General features: G+C 42.2%; 1 protein-coding gene across 1 annotated transcript in view; it reads left to right on the top strand.

Moving 5' to 3' along the window:
• The first annotated feature begins 5,438 nt into the window (after window positions 1-5,438).
• bahcc1a (BAH domain and coiled-coil containing 1a) overlaps window positions 5,439-12,225 on the top strand; it is a 61,125-nt gene continuing 54,338 nt past the window's right edge. Inside the window, exons 1-2 of the mRNA XM_076143113.1 lie at window positions 5,439-5,624; window positions 8,418-8,741. Of these exons, the coding sequence (XP_075999228.1) occupies window positions 8,570-8,741 (172 nt within the window). The 5' untranslated portion in view covers window positions 5,439-5,624; window positions 8,418-8,569. The remainder of the gene's footprint in view (window positions 5,625-8,417; window positions 8,742-12,225) is intronic.

The following is a 12,225-nucleotide window of genomic DNA, read 5'->3' as shown; positions in this document are numbered from 1 at the left end:
CTCATGTCGATGTGTTTGAAATCAGGTTAATATATCAAACAAGATTTACTTTGTGTTTTAAAGATCATTAGCACTGTGTACTGTTTACACTTAAAGGGATGCCTTATCTACAATGTGAAGTGTGTGTGTGTGTGTGCGTGTGTGTGTGTGTGTCAGTCTCCACCCTTCCTCGTCCTGGATATCCACTCATGGATATGTACGTCTGGTATCCATTTCCATTTGCATTGAAGGGATTTTAGAAGTCTTTTACCATTGAAGTTGAAGCAGACACTCAGCCTCTGTTACTCCAGTGTGAGCAGTACACTGTACTTCTAAATCATTCATTTGTATCGTTTCACTGTCGCTAGAAATATTGTGGTATTATTTCTCCATAAAACTGGCAAGAGCAATCAGAAAATCCTAATAAGTCTCACAGTCTGAGCATTTAGGGTGCAGAGAGAGGAAGAGGATAAAGAGTGAGTTGTTAGAAATGAATGCAGGGGCTTTGTGAATGAGAGGAGGAAGCCCAAAGGGCTGTGCTGATTTACCCATGGACAGACCTGGGCCTGGAAGATACTGGGCCTGTGTGTGTGCCCCTGATCTGATCTACATTATCACTGCCCAGTTCAACCATGTGATGTTTATGTAATGCTGCTCCAACCTGCAGCTGGGGGAGAAATCAATCACATCACAAACCCCCTTTCTTCTCTCAAACAAGAGCTTTTTAGTGACAACAGTCCTCTCAGTCACATGACCACTGGAGCATCATGCAAGAAACCCCCCAATGTCCCCCAGCAGCCCTCGCTGCAGATGTTGGGAAGCAACATGGCTGGTTTAATAATAGGGGCTCAGTGTTGTTCATGTATGTTTTTAAGCCTTTAACAGCTGTGTAACACTGGCATGATCATATGACTCGGTTAAGAAGCATAATGGCTTCATGTGTGGCACAGTTTGATGCAATCCTGTGACACCTTCAACAGCTGGCAGAGTGGGCTGAGTCAGGTGAACACTGACACTAAACTAATATTTATTAATTATTCAGTGTTTATTTTATTGTAGGGAATATTTGATACTAAATAAAAGTCTGATGACAAACTCTAAACCCTTGAATGGTTTAAATTAGTTTACTTGGACTAGCTGTTGAGCTGAACTGTGAATATATAATTGATGGTGCAGAGTTCATTATGCAGTAGAACTGCTGTGGTAATAATGAAGTGTTTTCGCACATGCAATCACACATTCAAAGCGCAGTTTAGAAAACTTTTTCTGCATATTGGCATGAAAATATATCGCAGCAGAATGCAACCGATGATGATTTTTGCATTTTGTGACTTCCCTTCAGGAGCAGGACTGCAGTGGCGAGGCTCCTGGCCTCATAATAACCCCACCGAGGCAGCGAAAGGGTTAAAAGCATGACGTCAGGCTCCCCGGGTCGGTGAACTTAAAGCGTAAAGACAGACGAATGTGCACCGCGTCACACTGAGAGGAGATCACAGCTGCCGTACCACAAACCGACATATCATTCACTTTAATGGACAAAACACAATCTCACTCGGGATGCATCGACACATTTGGAGATGTGTGACCCCTTTCAGTGCAAAATGTTCAGAATTTTACCTTTTTATTTATTATGTCTGCTTTACTTTCAGTCGTCAGTCGTCCTGCGAACACCATTAATAAATGTAACCTGAATGACTGGGTCAGAAAGGTCACGCACTATTTTTATCGCTGGCTTTGTTTTCACGCATAAATCAACAGTCAGAATTGCTCATGTGTGGGTTCTGACGCTCACCATGTTTACGTTTGCAGTGTGAAATAAATTCCAACCTGATTTAGAAAAAATGGTTTGGAATTATCTGTTGTTCAAAGTAAAATGTGTTCAAATAAAATAGCAAAAATACAATCACAATGTGTTAAGATCCTTGTTAGCCTGTAGTAGACCTAACACACTCACACACACACACACACACACACACACACACACACTGACACTTACCTCTAGCCCCCACCACCACCCCACCCCCTCCTCATGGAAACTCAAAATGATTATTGCTATTATACACCCTAAATATATAACATGTCAGCGTAGTTTGACACAAATGTTTCCAAATTGTATATAATCTGTACAGAGATGTAACTTTCTACTGCATGTCCATCGATGGATGCACTGCAGTGTAAATAATATGGCCCGAATGAAACACAATCTGGTCGCAGGCAGGCATACAAACACATTAAACACATTCTCAAGGGTCAAATGTCTGCTGTCAATCATCACCGTCCGTATTAGTTTGGGAATTCTGAGCTGAAGGGTTTAACCTGAGCGAACACTGAAATGAAAAGAATACAAAATAAAACAGGAGTAGTGCAGTGGTTGGTGTTGGTTGAGTTTATGTCATCAACTATTAATACATTGCCATTAGGTCGCCTAATTATCTGAAATTGATAGTTTCTGTTCCCATTTTACCTTGAAATGATAATGTATATTTTTAAATCTTGTGTATAAAATTAATTAAATGTATAAATACAACCATATAGATTTATTTGTGCTTGATCTCCAAAGGGCTATTTTCTCTGTCTCAGTGGATGTGGGTGGGAGACGCAGCGTGTCAGTCATCCACGCTTCATTGATCAGGAACAATCCTCCTCGTAAAGCTGCAGCCTTTTTCTTAAGAAATCACTCACTCTGCATTAATTATCACTCTGGCATGCCATGGTAAAGGCCTGTGTGTGTGTGTGTGTGTGTGTGTGTGTGTGTGTGTGTGTGTGTGAGCGTGTGTGTGACTTTGTCTATTTCTCATTGTACACATTCACCCTGATGAGGTGAGGAAAATTCCAACTTCGCCTGCTTGAAGGCCATTTGCATTGAAGCAGCTGACCTTTGGCAAAAAAAAAGAAAAAAAAGAAAAAGAAAAAAAATCCAAATCTGCTCAGCTGCACAGCCATGATGCAAACACACATCAGAATCTCCACCAAATTCATCTCAACATTCATCTGTGCATGTAAACATCCTCTCAGTGCACTGGTGCAGCTGATCTGTGTGCAGGATATTAGATTTTTTTATATATTATTGAGCTACTACCTTCATTTAAATGTAACAAAATAAATTACAGAGGAGAAATAAATAATATTTTCTCCTCTGTGAAGTCATGCAAAATGTTTGAATCTATTTAGGTCACAAGATAACAAACAGGTGTCGAATGGCTCCTAATATTCTCTTCTATTCATCACTACTGTTGATGTAATTGTAATTTTAATGGCATCAAATATTTGCAACAGGAAAATTAATACATCTTACTTGATTTATTGCAGTGATGTATTATTTTGTCCAATAATGACCAAATTATAGGGGAATGAAGAATTTTTTCTTTATTTTTATTTTTGAAAAATAAGACATTTTTGCAGAGAAAATTCAAATTACTTGTTTATATTGAGGGTGGATGCCATTATATTCTGCAACATAAAGATATATTACCTATTAGTGCAAACAAGGGCCTCCAATAGTTGTTTTTAACCGTGATGGATGACGTGTCTTTCAGTAGCTGTGTCGCTATAAAAGCATGATATTATTTAGCTGTATGTTACTCGTGTTGCCTCCATACATTCTTTCTCCCTCAGCTGGGATCCATGCAAACATTTGACACTCTAACCTGAATTTCAGCAGCTCAACCACAACAAAAGTATCCTACAAACATCGCGTGAGACGCCATCAACCGATCAAGTCAAACGTTACTTCAAAACAAAAACAAATCGCGTTTGTTGCTGTTGTTGTTTTTTGACCACATTCACCCACCAAGACAAACCTCATGCAGACACACTTTAAAATGGTGAAGGGCTTCATGCAGATTGTCTCCATTAAAGCGACTTCAGCGGGGCGATCCACAGCCAGGAGCTCATTTCCCTCCTCTCACACTCGTGTTCAGCCTCGAACCTGCCGTTGTATGTTTACGAGGCTCGTTTCACTTGTTTTCATAACTTTTCATAACGACGAAGCATCGCCGCTGCACATTTCTTCGAAAACTAACCTCGATTATTTTAAAAATCCAACATATAATTTCCCCTCTCTGCAGTATTCCCTTTGATTCACGCTTGACTCATATGGCTTCAGGGCCAATGGGGGTCCGCCTTTGGGCCGCCTTGAAACCGTCTCCTCTTATCCCCTTTCATCATCTAAGCGGGGAAGCCTTGAAACCGCAGGGCCAGTTATTGCCTTTTTTTTTTTCAGACAGCCCAATGCGGACTGGCCAACAGCCAATCAGAGTCTTGTTTACACTCTGTGACTGACAATGCTCTGGCACCGTGCCAACCAATCGCAGCTTTATATTCCGAGGGATTCATTTGTAAACATTTAACATAATGTAATAACCTAAGTCCATAGTAATAACACCGGGAGAAATATTAGAATTGCTGCCTTGTCTCCTCTGTTCTGTGTAGAGTTTCAAGAAATTGACTCTGAAATAATTTGCCAGAGAGCCTCGACTGATTATAAATAATAAGTGGACTATTATGGGCAGATGAATTAAAAACGTTTTGTAATAAAAAAAAATCTGAACTTGTCTGTTTTAAATCCTCTGAGCTACATTTTATTATGTTGCTGGTGATATCTCACCATTTATTTTATTTTTATTTTATTGTTGCTATTTAAACATTATTTAAAAAAAAATGGGCCTTTTGTTTTGTTTTTCTAATTAACCTCATTTCTGACAAAGCTCCATCTAGGCGCAGTCGATTTATATCATTTACTAATTTATTGTATAGTCTTCATTGTAGTACAGTGTTATGTTACACTTAATCTGCAGTGACATTTGATTCTCCTTTACACTTGAAATATCCTGAATCTTGAAGCGTAAATTGGGCATCTTATATTGTGTCATTCTAACGGCTTATTTTGCTATTATCTACTTTAATTTAGACTGCAGTTTTACACTATTTATTAATTTTATTGTTGGACTGGTTTAAATCTCTTGGATAATCTGAGTGTATTCACCCATAGTACTATATAGATATTTGTGATTATAAATTGATTCAATTATTTTCTCATTTCTTTTAAGTATTTGGAACATATGTCATCGGAATTACATTTACTTAGTGTTGCTGTGTTTTACATGAAAAATACGTCTCCATGTCAAGCTGCCATAACAACAGGTTAGTTTATATACGTCATCCTCCGGCCTGGCTGCCTTTGTGCTGCACTGAGCTCTATTATAGAGACGGAAACCCTCCCATGCTTTAAATCTGCCGCTCTGCTCTCTGTTTAGCATTGCCAGTCAACACGCCATTGGCCTTCCATATCGACCAATGGGATTCTTTCCTGTTTCCGGGCGGGCGGCGCGAGCTCATTAGCATGCAGGCGTCCGACCAATGGGAGGGCGTGTTTACCATGCTCCGGGGCGCGAGGCACTGGAGAGAAACCGCTGCCCGGAGATCCGAGCCGCGATCCAGCCAGGCCGGAAGCCGTGAGTCCCAGTGCCGCCGTAGACCGAAGCAGCTCGTGACCCGCCTCAGATGGACACAGTGTAGGATCTCACCCAGCCACATGCTTCACTCCACTGTCTGCTTTTAAATGGGCGTCGCACCTGGCATTGCACCTTCCCTCCCTCTATTTTGTGATTTTATAATTTATTGTTATGCAAGGATTTAACATACCAGTAAGTAGTTAATTTATATACTTGATAATTATTTGGTGAATAAAATATTTTAGGTTTATCTTCAGGGTTGTATAATGACAGAAGCTGCATTTATTCTAACTTGGTAGATACGGTACGCTGTGCATTGTACGCCGTGCTTTGCTATAATTTTAAAAATGGCAAAAAAGGATGTTTGAGGTTCATCCTGTATGGAAAATGCAATGGAATATTACACGGGGCTCACAAACGGCTAGGTGAAATTATCATTATTATTATTATCATTATTATTATTATTATTATTATTATTATTATTATTATTATTCACGAATTAATTGTTATTTTTTATTAAATTTACTACGGCTCGAATTTCTAAAATACTGCAGGAATCTTGTGTGATGAGTTAAATTGTAGTTACTATCGATCGAGGAGCGATGTGTTTTACTGTAAATTCTACTGTGTTTACTTCTAACGTGCCCGTCTGCGTATTTTCTATAAAAAAAAAAGCGATTTTATTCAGTGCAGTTTACATATTAATTCGTTCTATTTTGTTAGTTTGTCGTCGTGACACAGCGAGCGAGTCTGGTAGCTAAATCTAAACGGGATTCTCGCCGAAAGAGGGAGGGGGTGCGTGTGAAGACTCGTGCCGGCCGAGGTGCTCTCCCTCCCGGCCAGCTCCGTCACGGAGGACCGGCGCGCTCCGCGGCTCGACCGGGACCTAAACGGAACGATTTGATTTATTGTCTGCGTTCGTGCATCTGATTGACAGAAGGGCAGTCGATTCGGTTTCGAATGTTCTAGCTTGCATTTGATTAGGGAAATTCGCGTATTTCTGCCTAAATGGAAGAAAAACGCGATGGACACACAGGCTCCTCCGGTTAGCTTCCACCGAAGGTACATTTGGACCGTTTCTAAAGCATCGATTTCTTCACAATCTAGTAAATGTGGAATTATTTTATGCTGTGGACATATGAGTGGGCTGAATCCTATACAGCATGGCGAATGGGAGGTAATGGCTGACTGCGAGGCACTTTCTCAGTAGACAAAGGCAGCGCTCCTGACGAGCGGCCATTCACCTTGGATCTCTCTGCAGTCCACACATTGAAGAGCCAGGCACCGTATATGCTATTTCAGGGTTTCTTAAACGTTTGGTTTTAAGAACCCTCACACACGCTTACGTTAAAGCTCGCGCAGCCCCAGAATGAACAGGTTTTGTCCCTCAGTAAGGAAGGAAGGGCTGTATTGTTGCTGTAGCACTGAGTTAGGCTAAGCTGCAACTGGCTACAGGGAGAAAAGGGAGCAGAGAATCAGACACACAATCTGAATTTACCTATATACTCCTATATATTCTCTAATTGAATTATAAATGTAAGGATTTATTCATAATTAAATTATGCTCTGCTCTTGCTGGGGACCCCCTGCAAGGCCTTCGAGAAACCCTGTAGGGGTCCACGGACCCCAAATTGAGAATCTATAATACAAAACCTGCAAGGGCTTAGAAAATTCTGTCACGTAGGTTTTCTTTAGCAACAATGAAATTAAGCTCTTTTCTGCAGGCTCGTTTATTTTTTAATCACTCTCAGGCCTCACGGAGGCTGACACTTGGAGCTGCTCCTTTCCAAGATAAAAGGGAGAATTTTCACAGTGAAATGACATTTAAAGATATTCAAATGCATTTTCCATCGCAAACTATTAATGCCATTTCCGAAGCGGATGTAGACTGTAATGCATTTACTACAGTATTTGATTACCTGACCTGAAATAGGTCAAGGCAGATGAAGACAGTGAGAGTGCAGTTATTCACACACACACACACACACACACACACACACACACACACACACACACACACACACACACACACACACAGAAAGAGGGAGAGAGAGGGGTATCTTTCAGGAGCTGATGCATCTCAGCTATTCTAATTGCATTTATTTATTTATTTTTTCCCAAAGATTCGACGTCCTGCTTTATGGGCTGACAGCTGTTGTCAAGTGCATGATGATTATTTTTTCCTTCAGTTGTCAGATTATGTATTTATATATAATTTGTAGACGGTGCACAAACATAACGCACGTACATGAGTGGAGATGTAAACTGAGCGTGAGAGCTGGATGGAGGCGATGCGAGCGCCTTCCAGCAGAAAACGCCTTTATCAGCCAGAGACAATAGGAGGAGCAGGAGCAGGCAGTGTTCACCTTGAGACGCAGGCTGAGTGTGCTTAGAAATTTTAACCCACCCAAACACAGCTTCCCCCCCCCCCTCCTCCTCCTCCATGTCACCTGTTTCGAGGTTGATGTAATGATAAATGATATAATAAAATATCAAATGTCATAGATTTGAGCAAAGAACAGCTGACGTGGTGCTTGGGTTTCATTGTTTTGATAAAAATACTAAATGAAAGTGACTGAATAGAAAACAGTATCCGGTCCAGAGTGTGTGGATATGTCCGTCTTCTTCTCCCCCCGCGTCTCCATATGATGCATATTAGGCCATAGCAGGCTGATCAATAGAGCTGAATGTGAGCCCGGCTCAGTGGGGGGTTGAAAGCCTTGCTGGTCGTTTGCATCAGCGTATCTGCGATGACTTCTTTCACAGCTCCAGTTTTAGGTCGAGCAGGGTGTTACAGCTTATGCAAAATAAACCTTCACATGACAGATAGGCACTACTGCTAAAGAATCACTGGACCGGTGCGAGTCATTTGTTTTCTCCTCCCGGGATCAGACTGTACTATTTGTGTTATATTGCATGTAATTCCTCACCGGTTACACATTTGGTCCTGATCATGAAAGTGTTGCGATTTTCCTTTTTTGACAGAAAAGATGATCGGGGGCTACGTTTTTGGCTGGAGAAGCCTGCGATCGACTGAATGCAACACATAGACCTGAAGGAAAGGATTATTTTATGGGTTGCATCTGATTTTCCTGGCCTGCCCTTTCCGGATTTCGGATTACTCGACATTCTTTGGAATGGAAGGACGGGATTTCGCTGCTCCGGCGCACCTCCTCTCGGAGCGGGGCGCCTTGGTGCACCGAGCCGCCTCTCGGATCGCTCCCTCGGGCCACAGCTCCGTGCAGCACACCGGTCACTTCCCGCCGGGGAAATACTACCCGTCACACATACCAATGGCTCCTCACTCAGGTTAGTCAATCATCTGCGGCTCTTTCTCTCCAGCGCGATGCTTTCAAATGTGTTTTGTTGAATAGAGGCAACATTTCGGCAATTTCAACGCAGGCTGTTGTTTCAAATGCTCTGTCATAATGTTGCGCCATAAAGCCTGCGTGTGCATTTATCAGCGTGAATAATAGGCTATGGTCGGCAGTGTGTGTGCTGTAAGCTGATTATTTTTACACAAAAGGGAGGAATATTAACCAGGGTTTATGTTTTATATGCCCAGGTGTGGTTGTTGACAGAGCTACTATTCAAATATCAGCCAGTAAATCAAGTGAAATTTGATTTACAAAGGGCTCCTGACAATGAAATTTGATTAAGCTGAATCAACATTTATAGCCCAAATATCTCTTATCTAATATTGGTATCTTTGTTGAACAAATAGCCATTTGATAAGTAAAATTAAATGCCATGGTATTTAAAAATGACATTTAGATCAATTGTAGTTTGCACATAGGAAGTTAATTTGCTTCCCAGTGGTTCTGCTGTTGAAACTGAAATGGCATTTTCATGTCAAACTAATGGTGACTGATACCATCACCTGGCCAGAACCCTCAGCCAAACACTGAGCCATAAGCAAGCAGAGGTACCGGGGGCGCTGAGAGAACAGGCCCATGTGACGTGGAGGTCGTACGGGAGGAAGACCTATTGGGTTGTGAAAGAGCGGAAAATCCTCCCTGCTATATCCAGCATCAACGTGTTGGGGTGCAAATGTGTTCACAGTGCATGCATCAGGTTTAACAAGTGACTCAGGTATGTAGTGTACACCAATCAAATGTGCACATTCACAGATAAAGAGAAAGAGCAGAATAGTACACAACACAGACTACACACATGAGTCACTGGGGTGGTAGACACAATAAAAGCAACACGTCCAAACGGCCAAACATAGAGCCTGATGTTTATTTATTGATAAAAACCTTCCATTGTTGGTTTCACTCCGATTATAAAAGCAACAGTTTGTCTTATTGTTGTACTGGATTAGTGTTCCTAATTTTCTGTTCAAGCGTTACAGGTCCATTGTATTGGACTCTGTCAGATTGGTGCTGTTTTTGAAGAGGAGCCACTAAGCGTATTGATTGCAATGCACATTTATATGAACAAACGTTAATGTGGCACAAAAACCTGCAGTATCTGTATTCATTCACGATTACATTTCCTATTTTATGTACGTTTTAATCAGATGACTTTCTAACTGAATGCTGTGGTTACATTTGGTCATGTTTTGTCGTGAGCTTTAGTGTCGGCGGTTTGGCCCCAGAAAATATAAATACTTTATTTTTCAAGGTCCGTGTGTTTTTTAAGGATTCTGAAATTATCGCTCATCATGACAAACGGGAGGTATAATTAGTCATTCATGAGCCTTGTTCGCCATTCATCTCTCGCCCGTTTATGTTTGCTTTTGGCAGTACACGTACACACACGCACACACACATTTTTCCTCTCCTATGGATGTTTTGTGGAGAACGTGAAGGCTAATGCTGGCTGCAGGGTACAGGTGCTCTCTCATGGCTCGGGTTTTGCAGTGCTGCTGCCTACACTGACGCTACAGACCTACACCTCCCCCTCCCACAGCCCCCCACCCCCGCCCCCCTCCCCGCACCCCCCGCCCAAATGTCATCACTGTTCAATGAGCAGCACAGGTGGTTTATTGTTCTCCCCAGTGTCATCAGTTATACAGGGGTGTGACTCCAGCGTATAGATGAATCCCAGGATTTGGGAATAGGAGTTAATTCTTTAGGTTTCAGGTATTTGATGGTGGGGAACAGTGGGGATATTTTCAGTTAATGATCCCGTGATTTTGTAAATCCCTTTGGCACTGTTTTGAATTATTTTGGCACTGCTGGTGTGTGATCTTTGATGTACTGTTTTGAAAATACGTGGAAATGTCAGACATGCCTTCATACAAGCGGCTGGATGAGACATGAGGTGTAGTATGTTAATATATATATATATATACAGTATATAAGATGAAGGTTATTCTTTAGAACAGAACACCAAGCAAATGTACTGTCTACGGGACTTCTTACAAAGAAAAGGTATTAACCTAATTTGAACCAATAAATTAGGTTAAATCTCTCCAAACCTCTTTCTTTTATTTCGAAATTATTATTACATTTTCAAAATAAGTCCAAATAAATTACATCTGTTTGTTAAAAAACAATGTCCCAAAGGCAAGTCAAGTGTTGTAAAGCTGAAACCAATATGGTAAGAACGGCTAAAAGCTCCTATAGGATTTCTGACCAAACCGGTCCTGGAGTCTTGACGGGACGAGAGGTCATTAGTGTCCCTTCAAGTGTCCCGTGTGCTAGCAACATTAGCACAGCTGAGCGTGTTGCCTGCTGACTGCGTTGAATCCCTTCAGTTTCTCTGCGCTTTTCCCCCGGGGACTAACTTGCACACTGGTTCACATGAATACTTTACAAAGAGCATGAATATTTCAGGGTTGATGTAAAAATGCATTCAGAAGCAGGTTTTCTGATGTGGCTCCTTGAAAGGCCTCCTCTGACTCTGCAGAGGTATTTATTGTGAGCGCTCCCCTACAACCCCTCAGTGCTGAAAAGACTGACGGCTGTTGCAACACCCTCCCTCGGCATTGTTCCCTGTCAGGTTACAGAGTTTCACTGTATTTTTTGCTGGGAAATGTTTTGCGAAGCCTTGCGAGTTTGGTCGGAATCCGTCATCAGCAGATTCGTAAGCAGACACCGAGCTGCCCCCTTTCGCCCACAGCGCCGGCGTTTCTTTTGCGGCGGTAGACTTTCTGTCAGTGTGCATTTGCCTCTGTCCATCTTCAACCGCGACAGGCCGGACATTTGTAACGCATGTCAGGTGGTCGATTTATAGTTTGCACTTGCAACGCGTTCTGGGAATGTGACATTGGAGCAACTTCTTTCCCCTGGCGCGCCTGTCGATACAGCGTGACGCGGACATGTAAACTCATCTAATGCCTTTTAATTTAGCCAGTTCATTTACAAGGACTTTGAAATAGTAATTTTATCTCCTGCTGGCTCCGGCGCGGACATGGAGACTGTCCTCACTTGGCTGCGAGGCTCAGGGATTCAGACGCTGGATAGTGTCAAAGCAGGAGACACAGTGGAGCTGTCTTTACTGCTGGCATTTATGGCTGTAGGCTCATCTTTCAGCCATATTGTTCTGATCATGGGGGCCTTGGCTGAGGTGTGGCCGTGCTAAAACTGCGGGGGGTTTCTGAGGCTGTCCACGGCTCAGAGCTGCTCCAAACATCCCATGTAATCAAAGGTCATATTTATGTCACCTTTCTCACTCAACCTCCACTTCCTCCACCTTCTCGTCCGTCTCTGTTTCGGCGAGCTGTCCTCTCTCTCTCTCTCTCTCTCTCCTCCCATCCATTTCTCTCGTTCTCTCTCTTGTTTCTCGCTCTCTCCAGGCAGGAACACCCTTGTGTCTGGGAAGTGGTGGTCTTCCTGCCACTTCT

The sequence above is a fragment of the Genypterus blacodes genome, unplaced genomic scaffold, assembly GCF_046128005.1.
Source record: "Genypterus blacodes isolate CSIRO-AG114 ecotype Tasmania unplaced genomic scaffold, CSIRO-AGI_Gbla_v1 ptg000022l_1, whole genome shotgun sequence".
In the NCBI taxonomy this organism is placed as follows: domain Eukaryota; kingdom Metazoa; phylum Chordata; class Actinopteri; order Ophidiiformes; family Ophidiidae; genus Genypterus; species Genypterus blacodes.
Note: the sequence above shows the minus strand (reverse complement) of the source record. Positions and strands in the feature narration are given on the sequence as shown.